This window comes from Botrytis sinoallii (genome assembly GCF_014898435.1).
Source record: "Botrytis sinoallii strain Bc 23 chromosome Unknown BSIN_017, whole genome shotgun sequence".
Classification (NCBI taxonomy): Eukaryota; Fungi; Ascomycota; class Leotiomycetes; order Helotiales; family Sclerotiniaceae; genus Botrytis; species Botrytis sinoallii.
Genome location: NW_024066044.1, coordinates 418,349 through 438,040, shown reverse-complemented (window position 1 = coordinate 438,040; position 19,692 = coordinate 418,349). Strand labels below are relative to the sequence as shown.

Genomic DNA, 19,692 nt, shown 5'->3' with positions numbered 1-19,692 from the left:
TTTCTTTTTTGTTATTGTCAAAGTATTGATAAGTAGGTAGAATAAGCTAAGTTGATATGATAAGATAATAGAATCCAAAGTGTGACAATTCTTATCACAGGGCAAAGACAATTATTGAAGTTTGACAAGTTATTGAGATGGGAAAAGTTTGGAATGTGTCGTGACTTGCCAATCTGGATCCGTTCCTGGTATCTTTTGCAATCGTAGGAAACGTTGTAATGAAGAAGAAGAAGAAGAAGAAGAAGAAAAACCATTCCCAAGCAGATGCTTTTATGATGGAAATGATAAACGAGTGAAGAATAATACCGTACTCGCACACGCGCTACTGAGGGGAAACACTATAGTAGATGAAGGACTCGTACTAGCGAGATGATAAGAAGAAGAAGCCGGAGAGGTTGAGTGAATTGCGATTTGTGGCGTACGGTTCTGGTGGGGTTGCGTGACTCTAGCTTGACTTTAAAGGTGAAGTGAATTTCTTTTTTTTCTCTTTTTTTTTTTCTTTTTGGGAGTTGGTGCGGGAAAGTAGGAGTGAAGGTTGGATCTGGAGTTTGGGGCGTGATGTGATGTGATATGATGAAGGTGAAGGTGAAGGTCAAGGTGAAAGTGAGAGTGAAGATTGAAATTTGATAATGGGTTTGGAGTGGAAAATGAGGAGTGGTTGGAGTGAAGTTTGAAGTGAAGTTTGAAGTTTGAAGAGAAGTGAGATGAGATGAGATGAGATGAGATGAGATGGGATGGGATGAGATGAGATAAAGAAGTGAAGAAAGAGAAAGAAATTGATATCTAGAAATAATGCGTGAAGTGCGTGAAGTGATTTAATGCGTACTAATAAATTACATGTATGAGTAGAGCAATGTGAAGTTTGAGTTGAATCATGTATATGAACATAAATATAAATTGGCTGGTAAAAGCTAGATGGTACGATTCAAGGCTACCTACCTACTTGTAGAAAAAGAAAGTTCGACCGTTGAGGTTTCTTTTTCTTCGGTAGACCTGGATAGAGAGATAAGAGGGGGTTGTAGGTTACGAGTTTGTCGATCGTCATGATTCTTTTCTTTTGGGATTTTGCTTTTTTTTAATGGTGGGATGGAGGGGGATGGAGGGGTAGGTGATTAATCGTTCTGGGAGATGGTTGAGTTACTTGGTAGGGGGAGGGATTTGGAAGTTCTTTCGGGGTTGTGTTTGGATTCGTGTTGCGGAAGATGTGGTATATAGGTAGGCAACTACCTAGTACTTCAAGTTTGGAGGTTGCAGATGCTGCAGCTGTCGAGATGAAGAGGTTTTGGTATCTTCAATATACGGACGTATGAGATTTTACGGCTTGATAGCTGTACACTCAAAGCAGTTGATCCCTTTGGTTCTGACCGCATGGTGAAGTGCCTCATCGGAAACCATCAATTCAATCTTGACCTCGAATGGAAGATCCGACAAAGAATTTAGACTCACTTGCGGCAGATTACAGAAATCTTTCCTTTTACCTCTCCCATCCGTATCTAATACCACCCCCTCATATCTGGATTGCTAGCATCCGTATCCTCCCATCTCCCTTCATTCCACTGTCTGTACCGCCGATCACTTCCAACTCGACCATTTCCTCCATTCAAACTTCTTTCCGCCAAAATCCATTCTCTGAAATCTCTCTCCCTCTCCAAATTTATCCCCCTACACTCTCCCAATAGCTCCCACGCTCTCTCAAGAAACATCCACTCATCCTCAATCCTATCCTGTTCTCGAGATATCGCGTCTTGCACTTCTATTATCCATCGATTCTCCTCTGAATCTCCATTTTTATTTCCACCTCTCTCTCCCTTTCCATGTTCTCGATACCTTTCCTACCATTTTTCGTAGCTGCGAAGACCCCATTTCCTTCACCTTGTCTTTTTGAAAAGTCTTCAGCTCTTCCACGTCTTGGAAAATCCGCTTCATTTCTCCTTCTACTTTTCGCATTCTCCCCTTTGTTGACTGGTAAGCTAGGACTATATTCATAATCATTTCTCTGCTGTCGGTGTCGTCGTCGCGGAGAGTTATTGACATCCTCGGACGAGAGTTTGATAGGCGTGGAAGCAGATTCTGGATGATAATACCATCCTGGGGCATGATGGTACGGGTTACTAGTATTACTGCTCTGTCGATAATGACTGGGGAAGAAAGTGTGGGGATGGGGAAAGAGGTTGCGGACGGCGTTCATGGCTCAAAGTTGAAATAGATGGTGTGGAAGAGTCGTTTTAATATTGATGATATTGCGCGAAACTTGCGTTTCAAAGAGGGGTTTGGAATGAATCTGAGATGGGAATGCCTGATGCTTTTATGAAATGACTTCCACTTGGCTCACCAGACTTTACAGGTCATGGAAAGATAAAAGCATGACGTTCTCTAACTATCAAACATTTGGAAAGAAAATTCCTTCTCGTCCAAGAAAGTTTCATGTGATGAAATTGAGATGAAAAAAAGTTTGCTCATACTATGGCAAACCCACTGACAAAATTTATGGAGGGTTTGATGCCTATAATCTGATAAAGAAACTGGCAATCATATGTGAAAAGGGAGATCATCAGCATGTGACAACCGGTGCATTTAGAGACGACTTGAAGGAAAAATCAGACCAATCAAAACATATCAATCGCATGAAAACGCTCGCAAAATTCAACATAAAACAAAATAATTCATCGATTATCATAGGGTGAGCCAAAATAGACTCCCTCAATTCTGATCATGGCAGCTCATATCAAACGCCTTTGAGATACCCACTTAACTTGGCAAGCAACGATACCACAACCATCGTCACTAATACCCAACATCTTTCTAAATAGCCCTCAACTCAAAAATAATCTCTCGTTCTGTTGCTTTCCGATCTCTCTCTTCCAAGTATTCAAAAAGCTCAACCCATTCCTTGATACTAAGGTGCTTGTAAGGACCTTCTTTGGGATCACTAAAATATGCCTGCAAATCCTCATAGCCCTCGGTAATTTTCCATCTCTCTTCGTATATTTCCTGCACCAGTTTCGGATCGAATCTGAAATCTGATTCGCGCGCAGGTCTCAAATGAGGCGGAATGTCTTCATATTGAGAGAGTGCTGAAGCAGGGAGGGGGAATCGGTCTGAGCTAGGCGAATCTACACGTTGAGTTGTTCGTCGGAATTCTTGGTATGTGAGAATCGTATCGCTGGGTGTGAATGGTTGTTGACCGGCGTTGATTCGTTCGTCCCAGAGTTTCGCGACTTCGGGATCGGTGGGTACGGAGGTGCGGTCTAGGGAGTTGGCTCTTCGTCGATGAATGTATTCTTTGCTTGAGGGATGATGTCGACTGAATCTACTGTCGTCTTTCTGGGTTGCGTAGAAGAGATCTCGATTCTGGGAGGATTTAGACGAAGGTCTGTAAATTCCTTGGTCAAGACCACTGATTATGGATGATGATCTTGTGTTTCGTCTTTGAGGTTTTGGTTGAGACGATCCGGGAGGTGCCAATAGTTGCGGCTGGTACTTTTGGGAATGAGGATTTTGAACATCTGGTTGCTGGGGACTTTGGGGCGGGAGATTTTTTTCCGGAACAATATCATGTGCGGATTTACCTGGGCGTATATCTTCTGTGTATTCCGGGAAAAGTTCCGATGTGCCCTCGCCCACGGGAGATTGAATGAGTTCTGAAAGCCGAATCGACTTAGTTGAGCGGGAACGTTCAGGATGCCTATCTCCTTGATATACCAAAGCTTTAGGGGTAAAATCTTGAGAGACATGAAGGGGGTCGGGTAGAGCGCTATCAGCATATATCGAAGATGGAGAACCAATCATTTCTCGTAAGTCACGCTGAAAGCGCGCAGAAAGAGGTACAGGAATGTCAACATCATATTCAGAATACTTGGAGGATACTCTCCTATCATTATTAGTTGTGGATTCTGGTACCGGAAGTGCTTGGTTCGAGCCAGATGCGAGAGGGTACGCCAATGGATCAGATTCAATCTGAGATTGTGTGGCTGCTACCTGAGGTGAGTCTGATGGAAAGAAGGATGCAAGAAGATCTTCTCTAGAGCGTGCAGTCTGAGGATAAGCGGTCGAGACATCTTCATCGACCCAGATAGAGTTGCGTGTTGGCAATGATACCGCGGTGAGTGGTTGTTCTGGGTTGGGTGGTGAGTCTGATGAGGTGTCATTCAACCTAGGCCATGCCGTCGTAGGAGCAGAGTTGCTGGGATCCATTGTGAAACTTCTTTTTGAGGTTGCTAGACACTCTCTTGAGGGAAGTTGTCAGAAGGTAGTTAAAAGGTGCCGAGTCGGAGAGTAACTTCGAGTCATTCCTGAGACCACACCATTTTCGCTTGGCTATAGTTTCCAGGTCGAGTGAATGTCACAGAATCATACCACCCCCTTATACCTCGTTAAACCCATCAATCTTCATCTTCTACTTTCATAAAGCCCATGTGTAACCTCCACCACTTCCTTAACTCCTCGTCCTTTCCAACCTCCATCCCGTAATCCTTTAGACTCTCCAATTGCTTAACCTTTCCAGCAGGTACATCTAACCTCCTCTCATCCACCTCTTCTTTTTTCATCAATTCGAAGTTCTTGTACCTCAGATTCTGCATTTTCAATACATCATCAGCTGTTCATCCGCATCTCAATTATGATCCATTTCCTAACCAGACAATTTGATTCCTATCCCAAGAAATTGCACGAGGATTAACCCACCTTCACGACGTCCAACCATTGTTCAGCATTCCCAATTTCTCCTTCCGCAAGCATCACTCCGGGCGGCCTTCCGGTTTTTAACAATACTGCACAGTCTAATCTCTTCGCTGATTTGGTTATCTTTTCAATCTTTTTGACGGATGTCATGTGATGAGTTTTGATTAGAATTCTTGCTAGATTTTGCCCCAACAACATTATTACAGCTTTTTGTGTCTGTATAAATTGGACTGTACGTAAGGACTCAACGTCACTGTATCGTACTCTGTCAAGCCTTCGATTTCTCAACAGCTGCTCCAGCTCCAGCAATGCAGCCAAAATGATGCTGGAAACTTGGTCATGTGTAGACGGTGGAGCTGATTATGTCATGGAACCTTGAAGCGGCCCCTCACCCGCTAGTCTATTAAGCTAGGTGAGTAAATTTAAAAGTTCTCTTCTGCTTTTCCTTTTTCTTCTTCTTCAATTACAATCAGAATCACCACCCATTCAATGAACACAATGCAAGTTATATCAGCTTTCTAATGCGCATAGAAATGGTATAACAGAGGTACTGCAAGTGGTGAGGTCGGGCTGATAACCTTCTTCACCACATTGCGCCGATACTTCCATCAATTTTCACTACTTTAACTCTTAACACATGTTCGTTGAGCACAACAACTTGAGAAAGGTTAGTCATAACTCTCCTTTTATATATCGCCTACAATCCACAAGCTTTGTGATGAACGATTCATAGCTTTTTAACCCCGAGTGCATCGCACCCTGAAGACCAAAAAACAACAACTCTAATTTTTTCCTGAACGCTTTCAATTCTACTATCTTGTCATACAATATAACATGATCATGATCATTTGCTGACAATGCATACAGATATCTTCATTGATTGGAGGTCTTAGATAATCATCCCCCATATCGGCATGGATACTAAATTGGACGACTGCTGCTTTGCACACCTTTGCGCGATCCGTCACTGCTCTGCAGCCCTACCGAACGTTGATCACGATTGAACATTATAAAAGCAAAGCTACATTGAGCTTCGAGATTATTGTCAGTTTTTTTAAGGGGCTGTAATTGCGGAATTATCCAGGCCAGGATACTACCAACCAGTGGTTGGCAAGCCGCCTGGTAATAGAAACCATTCTGAGCGCGAAACACCACGGTAAGTTTGTAATATTTAGTTAGACAATCGGAATGCAATTTATAACTTTTACACTTGTACACTATCATTAACTCTTGTGAATGACACCACCCTTGCAATTCTTAGAAACCAATGAGATCTATTTTTTAATGTGGCTGCCCTTGTGAATAAGGATAGCTTTCAGATCCTCCTAGTTCTTTCAATGTGAGATCGATTGATGAATGAAGATATGCTCCTTTAGATGAGATTGTCAGGCCATACATGCGGAGGAGTGCTTTGGCTCCTGTATTCCTCACGTTCATGTTGGAAAGCTCCAGCAAGAAAAGGCTCATGTATTTGAATTTGAGTATCTAAGGAAGATCCGTTCTATATCACTAGTCATAACTGGTATCCATTGATGCCGAGGTCGTCAAACCTCTCCAGGGCTTTACGATGAGGTTGATATTATCACCGAAAAGAAGCCAGACCGGTCACCACTGACGAGTGAAACTAATGGCTCTTTGGTGCCAGTTGAACAGCAGCAAAATTCGAAGCTTGTTGAGTGTTGTCGATCCGCGAATGATGACATACGAAGTATACATATCCAGAAGGGGACAAAAATTGTCATAGTCGTTGACAGATTGCCTAACACTTTACGATTTCAATAAGACAACCACCGTTTCTAAATGACGATGAGGCTTTGTTAGTTCCATCAGGTCGGATCTACAGTACCGTGGTGCCAAGAGGTCCCTTATTTCATTTACCTTCCGCCTCTCCACTTTTGATGTCGGAGACATGTTGATTTTAGAGTTGATATACGAGTATGAGAGATAGTTTCTTCATACCCCACTTCAACTACCCAAATCTACGAAAAGAACCCCTTTGAAAATCCTACGTTCATTTCCTCTCGATACACATTTATATTAAACACTATCCGTGGCCGCCATATACATACATCATGGCTCTTTGCTCGCTAATATTCTCTCCGGACCCCTTAGCCAAATACGATGTAGCCAGACAACGCCAGCCGGGTTAGCTCACCCTTTGTTCCGCACGTCTAACCATTTTCAGTTCAGCCCCATCGAATTGGGACAACGTCCACTCGCTGATCCTTATTAAATACGGGGGGTGGGTGCAATTAATTCATCGATCGTTCGCCTCGATTGTGCCGTGGAATGAACCCCAATACACTTCTTACCCATGACGATCAAGTGTATTGTCGCTGAAGCGGAAATTCATAATGAACCGGAAATCATGGAGCGCCTCATGACAGTGAAATCGGAGATTTCACTGCACAATATATCCAGCAGATGTGTTATAATGCCCTATTCCTCATCTCTTCTCAGAATCTCAATTCATATCCTTTATGCACGTCTTCACTGTCACGTTTAATAATTTAATTCTCCGCTCAGACACTTGACAAAATCGCAAGGATTTCTCAGACAAAAAATGTATCTACATGCATTCCTGGCAGTTATAACTGCACCTTTAGTCCTGGCAGCGCCAGCCCCGGTTCCAGCAGCTTTCCCACAACCACAGCTTATAGGAGATCCCGTAATAGGTCTTGTGTCAAGCGCCGGGAATGCAGTCCTTGATATTGGTAGTTTGTCCTCGGCCATTCCCGCAGTGTTATCTGACAGTGGGGAAGTATTGACCGCTGCGAATTTGGTCGTAGGTGTGTAAATCATATTTCATCACGCAAAGATAATTTTATTAACATTACACAGGGGCAATTGCAAATGGAACGATTTTGGGTACTGACGTACCAGTCATTGCTAGGAAATTATTTTCAGCCGCTCAACCTACAGCCAAACCAAGTAGTGTTTCTCAAGCATTGAGTTGGGCAGCTGGTGCTTGGGGTGTATCTGATCCTTCTGCTTCCCCAACTCCACCAGCAAATATTCTCTCAACTGCTTTGGAACTTGTTCTTGATGGTTTTACTTCCAGTGATCTACAAGCTGTCATATCTGGTGCTGTAAGTCTTGGATTGTTTTGATATGTGTTACAATACTGATTTTTTTCAGAGCTCATCTACCAACTCTGTCAATAACGTGAATAATCCAGTGCCTCCCAACAAGAGATTCTACAATAACGTATATGGCAATGCACGATTTTCTGTCGACGAAAAACTCTCAGGGCTGCAATTTACATTCCTCCTGGATTTAACTGGGGCAAGAAGCAACCCGTTATCATGTCGCCTGGCACGGGCGCATTTGGCTATGGCACGTATGCTTCTAACATAGGCAAACTTCTTGCTACAACCAGCTATGCCGACCCAGTATATTTAAACATACCATTTGCTTTGCTTGACGATGCACAGACCAATGCAGAATATGTAGCTTATGCGCTTCAATACTTCTATGCCATGACTTCGCGAAAAGTTGCTATCGTCACATGGTCTCAAGGATCTCTCAATGCCCAATGGGCCTTTAGTTAGTATTCCCCAATATACTCTCCCAGATATTCAGCTAACAAATACTCCCAGAATATTGGCCATCAATCCCAAAAACTGTCACAGACCACATCGCCATCTCACCTGATTACCATGGTACAATCTTAGCTTACATTCTCTGTCCCGGATTCGAAAGCGGAAACGACATTGCGTGTACTCCTTCCGTCCTCCAACAGCAATATCAATCCAATTTTGTCAATAGACTCCGCTCCAACAACGGCGATTCCGCTTATGTTCCCACCACTACCGTCTACTCTGTCACAAACGAAATCGTCCAACCACAAAGCGGAACCGCTGCCTCGGGTTTCCTGCAAGATGCTCGTGGCGTCGGCGCTTCAAATACTTTTCTTCAAGGAGCATGCTTAGGACTTCCGGCCGGAATGCTGTATACTCATGCAGGCGTGTTATTCAATCCCGTCGCTTATGCATTGGTAACAGATGCGTTGCAAAACGATGGGCCGGGATCGTTTGATCGGGTTAACGATCAGTGTGGGAATCTTGTCGCGCCGGGGATTAGCTTGGCTGATGTTATTGAGACTGAAGCGTTGATTCCGCTGGTGGCGCTTAATATTTTTGCGTATGAGAAGAGAGTTACTAATGAGCCTGCGTTGATGAGTTATGCTACGTATTGAGTGGTGGTTTGAGAGAGGAGTTCCAGAAAGATGGATATGAATTATGATGATTTTCTTGAGCGAGTTTGTTTCTTGTATATATTGGAGTGCGCAGAAATTTATGATCGGCTAGCAATTATTTGGAATGGTTCACTGTTCTTTTCGTATATACTATGGACATGGATGGAGTCTTGGGAGTTGTTAATGAGCGAAAGGGACCGGTAACGGAGAGAGAAGGGGTTGGACATACGTATCAGTTTGTAATCATAATCTAAAGTACAATTTTTTATCTATTCGAAATAGACCACTTTTGTAATTGTTGCATATACCCGGAAATTTATAGAAGTATAACGTCCTACAGAACACTGGAATTTCTCGAGTATCAAGATCCTTCTAAGCTTTCTTTACCTAGATGGCCAAGGGTCTCAATCTCATGGGACCGAAGTGTTCTCTCTGACAGCAGTGTTTCCAAAAGTCCGGACTGCAGTCTGGTTTACGATTTTTAGCCTTGAGGTCTAGAGGATCCTACACATTTCCTTCATATCACTTTAATAATTTGAGAATTCCAATTTCTGGGAATATTCAATATTTACAAGGGAATCAATATCCCAAATTCTTTGACTGTTAGGCTTCGATATGGAAAATTGGATGTCCTGTGTGAAAGAAGCAGTATGGGAAATTTAAGTTCTTTTGAGACGTGGTATTTCTGAATGTTGGCTTTCCTATGGATGGATGAGATGTATGAGGGAGTTTTTGTGAGGTCTTGGATTGAGGTATGTATGGAGTAAAGTATCTACAGATGAGTTTAGCCACGTTGTAATGTAGGCACGGAGAACGATGGGTCCATGCGTATGGTATGGTCTTTTGTGTGACTTGATTTTGAGGATCACTTATTCTCCAAGAAGTAAATAACCCCCTTTTTCCTCGATTGCGTTACGGTTGCGATGTGTTTGTTATACTAGTTTGATGAGAAAGAATGATCGCTGCTACTCCGCTGTTTCTCCAAACTCCTGTTCAGATTCTATATCAACAGGACGTATCACACCGTGAAGTGATTTGTAGCCTGCAATTCCAATTTAAACCAGAACACAGAGAAGTAAAGCCAAGACCACACAAAGCATTAAATCTCAAAAAAAAATCTTGTAAATAATCCCAAGCATCATTCATCCGAACTGCTTTACCTCCCCAGAAAAATCCAACAACGCTACCAATACCCGAAAAAGATCGTACCACCGTATTCAAAGCAGCAAGGCCATATCCATTCATAGCTGCACTCTGTAAGTATGTAAACATACTTCTGGTAGTGACGTTACCGAAGATACTTTGAGAGATAGAAAGTCAGTTATAGATTATGATTTCGAACTCTTCGGTTTACTTACCAGCTCTCGGTCCTAGACGAGTAAAACCTAATAGATAGAGGAATGGGCCACCCCCTGCAGCGGGGGTGAAGAAAGTGACTATGTTGATAACATGGAATGCGGATTTGAATGGTTGTGCCTGGATGTATGACATGATGTTTTCGGAGAGAGTTGGAGGGGTTTGGTTGTATTTTTCGATGGCTTGGTAGAGAAAGATAGTTGTGATGGTCACTAGGAGCAATGCGATCGGTTTGAGGGATCGAGGCATTTTGCTAGGTTTGATAAAGGTTGAGGTGATTTGAAGGAATTTTGAAAGATTCCATCGTGGTTGGCCATGAGATCGGTTTTATATTGGAAGTGAAAGTGAAAGAACTTAATAGAAATCTGAAAGAGCATTCCATACAAGCAAATTAATGGCTTGAAATTGAGCGGCTAGTGACCTTCATTTGCTTATTTGTTATCTAGCTACAGTCGAAACTACTCGGAATGAGAAGGGTTTACTCAAATTGCTTTTTACTGAGCTGGTCAAGAAGTGAAATGTTATTCGTGATTTAGCAACTAGCATATTTGGATGTAGATAACTGCATATCTGAAAAATCAAAGCGAAAGATTGGACATCCAGTACTGAGGGGTTAATCCTCCTAGACCACCGCGGAACCCTTTTTTGCAGACTTTTTCAAAGATTCCTCCATCATGCTCCACAGTGCTACCTTCCCTCAGATCTTCATTCTACGCTGTACTATTTCCACGACTCCAACCCCAAACTGCAGCCACGAAGCTATTCGCACAAGCTCCGAACTGTGTAGCCGTGTGCACAATTGGTGCTCCCCAACCACCCATGGATGCGCTTTGAAACATCGCGAACCAACTATTTGCCGGCACCAAACCGATTGTACTTTGCAGAAACGATGCAAAGGATGCTATCGAAAATTAGATTCGAGTACTTCGATGTCTCGTTTTTCTCACTTACCAGCTTTTGGTCCCACTGAAGTAAAACCTAGAGCCCGTAGGACTAATCCGCTTGCTCCAGCTGGTGTAAAGAGAACTACTCCATTTACAACGTGGAAGGCTGTTTGCCAGGGATGTTCCAAAATCCATCTCTTAAGTCTGTTTGGCAGATGCTCCCACTCAATTTTGTACCATTTAGCATGCTCTTCTCTCGCCTGCTCTCGGAAGGATTCCGGAATCAATGCAAGTTCTGCGTCTGTGGGCTCTTGAATTATAACGCCATGCTCCTTGAAAGCTTTATCGACACCAGTTGTCCATTCTGAGCGTAGAGCTTGGAGCTCGACAGAGTCGTAAGCTGAGAGATCTTGATCGGTATGGCATTTTTCATTGCTAATTTGGGTTGAGGTAGCTGTGCTTGCTAAGAGAAGCCAGCTCATGAATCTGGAGAGCAGTACCATAATCGTAGTGAGTGTAAAGGTTCAAGCCAGAGAAAGATGGTTCATGAAAACTTGAGGGGATGTGTTTGCTTGAATAAAAGATACTGGACAAACAAAGAATCGGATGTGAAAGCGAATGTTTCATGGCGTCAAAAACAACCAAAAGTAAGGTTACTTCGTCCTGTTCCTAGCCTTATGCATGTCCCCGACTAGACGATTCCCATGTGCATGAGAATAGCCGCACACCAATCATTTAAATAGGGCTACACACTGGGAGTTCTTCAAATTTCGACAAAGTAAGGGTATATAAAGTGTTTGAGCGTGGATTGACATAGGATATATTACAGATTGAATATCCTGAAAATGTTTAATCAACTTATAATCTGAACTGATGATTATCTGATATCATATCAAACGTTGAAGAGTGTGTGCATTTCGTGTCCCTATTTGCGATAGGATATAATAACTAGGTAGTCTTGTCCTTCTCCAAAATCGTAAGCAGCCAATAGGCCCTCATTGGTTGATGATCTGAGACTCAGCAGAATAACCACCATAAACCTTATCTTAACTCCAGCAGGGACTGAGACTATTTTTTAAGTTTCTCGATTTGAAAGTTGTGATCAATCTGGAATTTCTCTGTCGTTATGGTGGTTAAGGTAAACAACGTCCTTGGAATTTATTTATTTCAAGGGGAGAGAAGGAGTTAGGAGAGCGGGAGATTGACCGATGAAATCTGCAATGTCTGAATAACAAAGTGATATTAAAAATTTGGTATTAATGATGCTATCGGCTTCAACTAGAAATTTATCGGCTCTTGATCAAGACTTACGACAGCAAAAAACTCACAGCTTCGCAGTAAATTTCCTACCTGCATTCCGCGATCCCCACATCTCACCAAAAAGACTACTTGCAGCAACAAAAAGTTTTGTTACTATATTTACAGCGGTAGCTCCATGACCTCCCATGACAGCACTTTGAGCATGGTCATATACGTCCTTCGCACTGACCGTGCCATATTTTCTCTGTAAGATCGATGCAAATGAAGCTATTCAGAAAGTTAGCGCCATAACTATTTGGGGACTGACCACTTACCAGCCCTTGGACCTTTGCCCGAAAATCCTAAAACCCATAGAATCGGACCACTAGATGCAGCTGGAGCAAAGAATACGATTCCATTCACAACATAAAATGCTGTTTGGTATGGATGTGCCTTAATCCAAATTTGGATGTCCACCGCTAGTTTGTTCCATTCGATTTGATAGACTCTTGCATGCGCCTTCTCGACCTCATCACGAAATTCAGGGGGCAAGTCTGCATAGGCTGCTTGTGCAGTTCTTCTGAGCGAAATACCGTGTTTCCTGAAGGCGTCAACAACACCAGTAGTCCAGTCGGCAGCGCGTTCTTGGAATTCCATATCTTCTGGGGAGGAAATTGAATCCACGAGGCGACCATGTACCTTCTCCACTTTATTCCGAATTTCTGGAGGCATCTGTGCATAGGTCGCTTCCATCGAATCTTTGAGTGCGGTACCGTGTTTCTTGAAAGCTTCCACGGCACCGCCAATATCTTGAAATCCAATCTTTTGAAGAGAAGAAAGTGCTTGCGCGAGCGGAGGACTATTCCTCGTGGCTTCAGTGGGGGCAGCGGCAATTTCTGCGAGAGTTTGGGCCCAAGCAGCGATGTCTCGAAAAGTAGCCATAGCTGATTGTAGAGTTTGATGTATACAAAGTAAAATGTTTTCAGATATCTTGATCTTAGATTGTATGGGAGAATCAGGAGTAACAATAGTCAATGGGAACTTTAAATGGGATGGGAATCGTGTCAATGAAAGTGTAAAAACTAAAAGATTTCGCTTCTGCTGCACCTTATACACATCTACTCCGCCGCGTAGCGGTAGCCACCTTTCAGAACCCAGCTTTGTTTCATGTCTCGAATATCCTCTCTTGAAAGCGTATCTCTAATTCCTTCTCCGGATTGCTCAGTGTTGTGACAGTGTGGGGACAGGAGAAGAGGCGGTGGGAGGGAAGGATTTTGTGCATTCTCACATTGTCTGCATGGTTTCCTCCGAATAGACCAATACATGGAAAGACAACAGTGTATACTAAATAGTGGATGCTAGTATTTAGGAGCATTATTCTTTCCCAGACACCTGAGTGTCTGCTACCTCTATACGATCCTAACAAACCCCTATTTGGTTTTGACAGTATTCAAGAAACTCATCTGATTGGTGACGAGAACAGCTGTACGCCGCACTTGCAGAATCGGAGGATCGGTGTGATAAGCAGAATCTCTAGTTGAGGCGGATAACTGGTATCAATTCTAGCAAGTCGTCTCATGTGATTCGATGAGTTTCACGTAAATATGAAAGCGCAGTCGTGAATAAAATTATGATTGAAGTGAGTGAAGTGGCTCGGTGGTGGGTTGGAACTGGCATGTGGTGCTCCAAGCTTCCGCGCCCCCGCAACGCGCCTGCAACGCGCCTGCAACGCGATCTTAGGGAAATTTATGACCTCAATGAACCACAGCTTAGTTGCTACACACAAGTCATGTTTGGCTGATGCGCCCTGAAGAATGGATATGCTGTGAATCAAATGTGCCGTTTTGAGTTATTGGGTACTATTCTATTGTTATATTACGACTTGGTAGATTGGTTCGCGGGTAAAAAGAAAAGCCAGTACGAGGAACCACTACACTCCACTGGGATTTCTGAGTTTGCTGATTGTAAAAAAGATCTAATCCTCAGCCAAGATGCTCCACGAAATACTCCTCTCCCTCTCGGGATATCCTTCTCCGCTCCTCACTGCCGATAACACATCCTCATCCTCCATCCTGTCCCCCTCCGAAAAGTCCCTCCTCTCCTCTGTCGCCCATTTGAGTGATCTTCACTGCAAGCTCCTGGCGCACACAAATACTATATCTTCAAAGCACTCTTCGAGTATCTGCCAAGCTGTCGCTACATCTATAAGCTCCGTACATCTTGCAAGCTTTCAACGCAAAGTGCTTGAGGTCGAGAATGGTATTTTGCGCAAAGATGCTGGGAGCGTTGGTGCATACAATATTGTGCCGTTGACATTTATCGTGGAGAAGTTCTCTGGCTGGACGAGGCGAATGGAATGGTTTTTGGAGATTGTGGACTTTATGATGCAAGATGTGGGTGGAAAGAAGTGCAGTGGGGCAATGGTCATTGATAGGTTGTGCAGTGCTATACAAACGGGATATGCAGACATAGAGGAGGCAGCATTAAGTCTGGTGAAGGTTGCGCAGACAGCTTGGCTGAAGCAGGTTTCGGCCTGGATTCTATATGGGCGGTTACCAAGTTTCGGACGTGGTGACTTTTTCGTACAAGAAGACGATTCACATGTATGTTTCCATGGTTCACAAACTACGAGGGATAAACAGCTGACTGGTCGGATAACAGGACTACATGAACGTCAAAGAATTGTTACCGGCGTTCGTGTCAGACTCTACCGCATCATCGCTTCTTTTCATTGGACGATCCTTGAATCATATTCGAGTCAAGGGCATCTCATCTTCGTCCTCCCCGGAGCTTGATCTATTATCATCTCACTTGCGACAGTTATCAACAATCAAATTCCCAATAAATGGCGCCAACTTCGCACGAGTCATAGCCGCTATACGTCTCTCCCTATCTCAAACTACTTTACAGAAGCTGCTACCCTTAAGCAAAGTAATTGAGGCCCTGACTTTATTACGGGAATTTTTTCTACTTGGCAGAGGAGAATTTGCCATAGCGTTGATATCTGAGGCTGATGAAAAAATCCGATCAAGATGGAGAAGGTCTGACACCTTAGGCTATGAGAAGAAGGATGGTCTGGGTAACATCGTCGTTAAGGAAGGGGAAGTCACTGCAGTCCTTGCTAGGACCTGGGCTGCGATGGGCGCACAAAAGGGTCAAAATGACGAAGAGGATGATGACGATTTGCTTGAACTTGCAAGAGACCTTGTTCAGTTGAACATTATGAAGGGGAATACGAATACGCCAGGGAAAGCCAACTGAGAGCTTCGCAATCTTCTCTAATTGTTCCATCCCGTCCGAAACCTCTTACTTTCCGTTCCTGTAGCCCTCACACTTCACATTCCTTCACCATTAGATCTGTTCCTTACTCCATCTGATACCCAAATGTATTCCAGCATTAATGCTTATCTTTTAGCAGTCCATAGGGCCCATCTACGGCTCACTAATCTTTGGAAGATAACTTCGTTACGTCGCGATCATCCTGCACCTCCAGGTCCACCTTTGGGTAGTTCGACGTTTGGTCGACAAAAGGTTCTTACACTTCGAGCTAGAGCTAAGGAGCGTTCTCACGCTATGCGCAGCGTATGGGCAACTAGTAGCGCTGCAGTCTTCTTCCTAGGCGAGACGGAAGCATACCTTCAAGGCGAAGTTGTGCAAGGAACTTGGTTAGGCTTCACAGCTTGGCTTACAGGAGAAACGCGTGCATCAAGATCCCATGATGAAGATGAAGATATCTGGTTGCAGGCTGCCAATCAATCAACATCTAGGAACGCTAGCCACAATCATGATCCTCAAACACTTGCAGATGCACATAGGAGATATCTCACCGCTCTCGCATCCAATCTCCTTCTGACCACTTCAACATTTACGGATCCACTCTATTATCTACTCCAACAAATTGATCATCTAGTCGCTCTTGTCCACCGTATCCACTCTGTCTGGCAATCTCTCGATCTCGAGGCTGATGAAGGAGTGGTAGATGCATTCTCTGACTTTCACAAAGAGGAACAAGACATCAAAGAACAACTTGGAACAATTTCAACGCGTGTAAAGGACGCAATTGAAGAATTAGTCAAAACTCTACGGGATATAGATCAAGATAAAAATGGCTGGGACAGTGGTTATGAGGAGTTGGTCTTGGGAGAGGAAGGTGCATACGTTCCAGCTAAGGTTGGCAGAGTAGACAGACTGCTGATGAAGCTTGATTTCGGAGGTTGGTTCGATAAAAGAGGTAATGGGGAAACAGGAGATGTTTTTGATGATTTTGGTGATGATGAATAATGAATTGATTGTTTTTTGTTTTTTGAAATTCCGGGGCAGAGGATGGAGGAAGGGACAATACCCAGGCGTTCAGGCACGAGTTATATTATTTTAGATTCACAATTAAGCGGTTCGGTCAAAATTTATGCTAAAGTCAACTTCTAGGAGCACGATCTTTTATTAGATTTAAGTTAAGACACAAATCTGCCCTAGGAATAGCATTCTCAGTGCAGTTGCCTTTGGAAGAAGCAAGGTAAGGGAGGTAGTGCCTTTTCCGTTCGTCTGATTTGTTGTTCCTCCTTGATCCGCCCTTTTCACTCATATTTACCTCATCACTTCTCGGACTCCCAATTCCTCATGAAAATTCCGAATTAGAACATAAATTTGTTCCCCAATCAAGGTTCTATGCTACTTAGAGACTCTCTAGCTCTTTTGCGTACAATTCCATAGCTCTAGCCCGTTGAATAGAGCCTTTTGGGCTTCTCGGAAGGGGTTTCTGTGGTTTGGCAATCATGATGCATTCCTTCCGCACCCAAGCTTCTTCTCTGTACTTCTCATTGATACCATTAACAATAGTCCAAATTTCTTCAATCAGCTTTTCTTCATAGCCAAGAGCTGTCGCATCAATGCTATCTTTCAAATCAACAAGAAGTGCAGTTTTGGTTGCAAATCTCTCGTTGAAAAACTTTCCAGCGGGAACCATAACTCCATCCTTGACATCAGGATGGTTTGTCACTGCATGTTCCATAAACTGTGGATTGAATGGACGAGTTGCCACATTATCCACAACCACCAAAATCATATCGTCGGTACGCCCACGGTATGTCCATAACCCTTCCTTTGTGGGATGAGGAGAGAATAAATCCTTGGTAGAATACTCGTTCAAATCCGGATAGAGTTTGAACACTGGTTGTTCAAACTCAGGATCGGAATTCCGTACGATGACTGCTTCATAAAGCTGATCATCGTCTGAGAAAGCCCGATATTCCAAACCTGCAGCAGGATGAGTACATTGATATTTCCAATCTTCTGCCGGCCATTCTCCTGACTTATAGATATTTAGAAATAGGGATGTTTCCGTAGAGCCATTCGAATTCCAGAATTTGAATTTAGAGGTTATGATATCGCCGAATTATTGGGGTAAATCGCCGCCGCCATACCATATAACGTCGAGTTTCCGGGCCATCAATTCTTCTAAGATTTCGGGATTGGTCGCAATCTCGTGTACCATCCATGGAGGTGCACATAGTGCGTCTACTGGCGTGTGTTTCATAATCTCGACCAGCGATGAGGCGGTAGCTCGTTCCATTGGTAGAGGGAATATGACAATGTTCTGATTGGCTAGTGATTCGGATAGTGCGTTTATGCTTGATGCCTATCCTGCAGTTAGTGCTCCGTCGACTTTGGGACCCTTACATAACCTCAAACAGATAGTTGAATGAACTAGATATACTTGCATGAAATGGTGGAAGGTTCATAAAAACTCGTGTGCCTTGGTACTGCTTTTCTCTCGATTCAAAACCCTCAGGGGAAGCCAATTGCGCCATTCTCATATATGTCGATACAAAGCCGTGAGGATAGATAACAGGTTTCGGTAGACCAGTCGTTCCGGACGTGTGAAGACAAACCAGAGGTTCATCCTTGGCCTCGTCGAAAGTTTTGCTAAAGGGAAAATGTTTGTAACTTTTATCTAGAAGCTCGCTGACATTTGGAACAGTAATGGTGCGTAAACTTGGGCATGCTGTCAAGTAACACGGGCACTCCTATTGGAACAGGATCTGTAGTTGCTAAAACTTGACAGTCCAGTGCGTTGAATAGACTGGTGTTTCCCTCATTACTGTTATAAGGCGAGACGAGAAGTATCTATCATTCACGCATCAATATATTTACGTACAAATATCATAAAATCACATACTTTATAGCCGGCTTTCACTGCACCTAAGACCATAGTAACATATCTCAGATCATTCCAACCCATATAACAAATAGTTGGAAAATCCTTTCCGAATCCAGAACCAAGCTGATCGGTTAACCACCACGCAATACCATTCACGGCATTTGCAAGCGCGGAATATGTGACTTTTCGAAAACCTTCAGAGTAGCTGGTGGATGAGATGGGTGTTACGGCCCAGAGTGCGTTGGGTCGTGTTCGGGCCATGCCGTCGATGATATTGTTCAGAAGCTGTTTTTTGGTTGGGGCATCTTGGGCGTATTTGGGTCCGGGGTGCCCTTCGTTGAATAGAATTGTGGCCATTGCTTTTCGGTGTCTTGGAAGTAGGAAAGGGAAAGTGATCGTAGAGATTGAGGGTTGTGAGATGATATGTAGTGCTTGGATGTATAACAGTTGGTACCAACAGACTACGCAATCATACTTGGACTGCCGAACTTCCACCCCACCAACGTACTTTGGATTTGCTGACTGCGTGCTGTCAATATTTTTGGAATGAGGGCTTATTGATGTTACTTTAGGTTGCTGGACCGCCTAATTGCATGTGTACTCAAATTGTCAGCTTAGTGTCACTAAAGACGAATAACTGCTGAACCATCCGTGAATTCACGCCACATTCGCATCATAACACAAGTAATCATCAAGTGAATGTAGCCTTCCGGCACAAGTAATACATAAATAGTAGGTAATTGAGCCAATAGTGAAATTAAGTTTTGTTGCATTCTTAAGATGCGCAACAAAAGCTTCGATCCCAGTGAATTTCTCAATCAAAGTCATGAAGATAACGCCACTGCGGAGTCTTGTTGCACATCTGACGGAAATGCGAATACAATTTCGGGTACTCTAGCACTTTGAACCAATCCCATACGAAAATCCAGAGTGAGGAGTTGTTTCGAACCATACTCAGATATACAACAAAAGTGCTTAGCTCAAGAGTTCACTGTGGCATCGAGTATATAAGAAAGACTGGGAGAATACGAAAAACGTTTCTATGTATTTCAGCGCCTCTTCGACAACCAAGCCTTATTGTGATTTGTGAAAACACTCGAGGAAGAATAGCCGAGAGATCTTTCGAGTGGTCATTCAGTTTACTAGATAGGTCACCATCTTTAGACGCCGTTATCTCT

The 19,692-nt window shown here is 43.4% G+C and overlaps 10 protein-coding genes across 10 annotated transcripts; 3 read left to right on the top strand and 7 right to left on the bottom strand.

The window, feature by feature from the left end:
- Positions 1–1,756: 1,756 nt before the first annotated feature.
- EAF02_008809 (uncharacterized protein) lies at positions 1,757–2,188 on the bottom strand (the record flags this gene model as incomplete). Its single annotated transcript, XM_038904857.1, has 1 exon — positions 1,757–2,188. One exon carries the CDS (start codon positions 2,186–2,188, stop codon positions 1,757–1,759), a length of 432 nt encoding a protein of 143 aa, XP_038755267.1.
- Positions 2,189–2,802: 614 nt separating this feature from the next.
- On the bottom strand, positions 2,803–4,194 carry EAF02_008808 (uncharacterized protein; the record flags this gene model as incomplete). The annotated part of the gene is made up of 1 exon (XM_038904856.1): positions 2,803–4,194. One exon carries the CDS (start codon positions 4,192–4,194, stop codon positions 2,803–2,805), a length of 1,392 nt encoding a protein of 463 aa, XP_038755266.1.
- A 188-nt stretch (positions 4,195–4,382) lies between these two features.
- EAF02_008807 (uncharacterized protein) lies at positions 4,383–4,971 on the bottom strand (the record flags this gene model as incomplete). Its single annotated transcript, XM_038904855.1, has 2 exons — positions 4,383–4,574; positions 4,684–4,971. 2 exons carry the CDS (start codon positions 4,969–4,971, stop codon positions 4,383–4,385), a joined length of 480 nt encoding a protein of 159 aa, XP_038755265.1.
- Positions 4,972–7,022: 2,051 nt separating this feature from the next.
- EAF02_008806 (uncharacterized protein) lies at positions 7,023–9,147 on the top strand. Its single transcript, XM_038904854.1, is given in 5 exon segments — positions 7,023–7,469; positions 7,522–7,769; positions 7,819–8,020; positions 8,038–8,226; positions 8,280–9,147. The coding sequence occupies 5 exon segments, from the start codon at positions 7,244–7,246 to the stop codon at positions 8,876–8,878; spliced, it is 1,464 nt and encodes a 487-aa protein (XP_038755264.1). The 5' UTR covers positions 7,023–7,243; the 3' UTR covers positions 8,879–9,147.
- A 696-nt stretch (positions 9,148–9,843) lies between these two features.
- On the bottom strand, positions 9,844–10,483 carry EAF02_008805 (uncharacterized protein; the record flags this gene model as incomplete). The annotated part of the gene is made up of 3 exons (XM_038904853.1): positions 9,844–9,920; positions 10,039–10,178; positions 10,233–10,483. 3 exons carry the CDS (start codon positions 10,481–10,483, stop codon positions 9,844–9,846), a joined length of 468 nt encoding a protein of 155 aa, XP_038755263.1.
- Positions 10,484–10,944: 461 nt separating this feature from the next.
- On the bottom strand, positions 10,945–11,621 carry EAF02_008804 (uncharacterized protein; the record flags this gene model as incomplete). Its single annotated transcript, XM_038904852.1, has 2 exons — positions 10,945–11,135; positions 11,186–11,621. 2 exons carry the CDS (start codon positions 11,619–11,621, stop codon positions 10,945–10,947), a joined length of 627 nt encoding a protein of 208 aa, XP_038755262.1.
- Positions 11,622–12,442: 821 nt separating this feature from the next.
- EAF02_008803 (uncharacterized protein) lies at positions 12,443–13,299 on the bottom strand (the record flags this gene model as incomplete). Its single annotated transcript, XM_038904851.1, has 2 exons — positions 12,443–12,645; positions 12,693–13,299. 2 exons carry the CDS (start codon positions 13,297–13,299, stop codon positions 12,443–12,445), a joined length of 810 nt encoding a protein of 269 aa, XP_038755261.1.
- Positions 13,300–14,348: 1,049 nt separating this feature from the next.
- EAF02_008802 (uncharacterized protein) lies at positions 14,349–15,618 on the top strand (the record flags this gene model as incomplete). Its single annotated transcript, XM_038904850.1, has 2 exons — positions 14,349–14,960; positions 15,019–15,618. The coding sequence occupies 2 exons, from the start codon at positions 14,349–14,351 to the stop codon at positions 15,616–15,618; spliced, it is 1,212 nt and encodes a 403-aa protein (XP_038755260.1).
- Positions 15,619–15,741: 123 nt separating this feature from the next.
- Positions 15,742–16,638, top strand: EAF02_008801 (uncharacterized protein; the record flags this gene model as incomplete). Its single annotated transcript, XM_038904849.1, has 1 exon — positions 15,742–16,638. The coding sequence occupies one exon, from the start codon at positions 15,742–15,744 to the stop codon at positions 16,636–16,638; it is 897 nt and encodes a 298-aa protein (XP_038755259.1).
- Positions 16,639–17,029: 391 nt separating this feature from the next.
- EAF02_008800 (uncharacterized protein) lies at positions 17,030–18,871 on the bottom strand (the record flags this gene model as incomplete). The annotated part of the gene is made up of 5 exons (XM_038904848.1): positions 17,030–17,665; positions 17,778–17,997; positions 18,034–18,348; positions 18,371–18,480; positions 18,533–18,871. 5 exons carry the CDS (start codon positions 18,869–18,871, stop codon positions 17,030–17,032), a joined length of 1,620 nt encoding a protein of 539 aa, XP_038755258.1.
- Positions 18,872–19,692: the final 821 nt, after the last annotated feature.

Excerpts from the sequence above, each read along its gene's own strand:
- EAF02_008806 (XM_038904854.1), top strand. The coding sequence starts at position 7,244 with ATGTATCTACATGCATTCCTGGCAGTTATAACTGCACCTTTAGTCCTG. Across the intron at positions 7,470-7,521 it reads CGCTGCGAATTTGGTCGTAG|GGGCAATTGCAAATGGAACG; the intron begins GTGTGTAAATCA and ends AACATTACACAG. Across the intron at positions 7,770-7,818 it reads AAGCTGTCATATCTGGTGCT|AGCTCATCTACCAACTCTGT; the intron begins GTAAGTCTTGGA and ends GATTTTTTTCAG.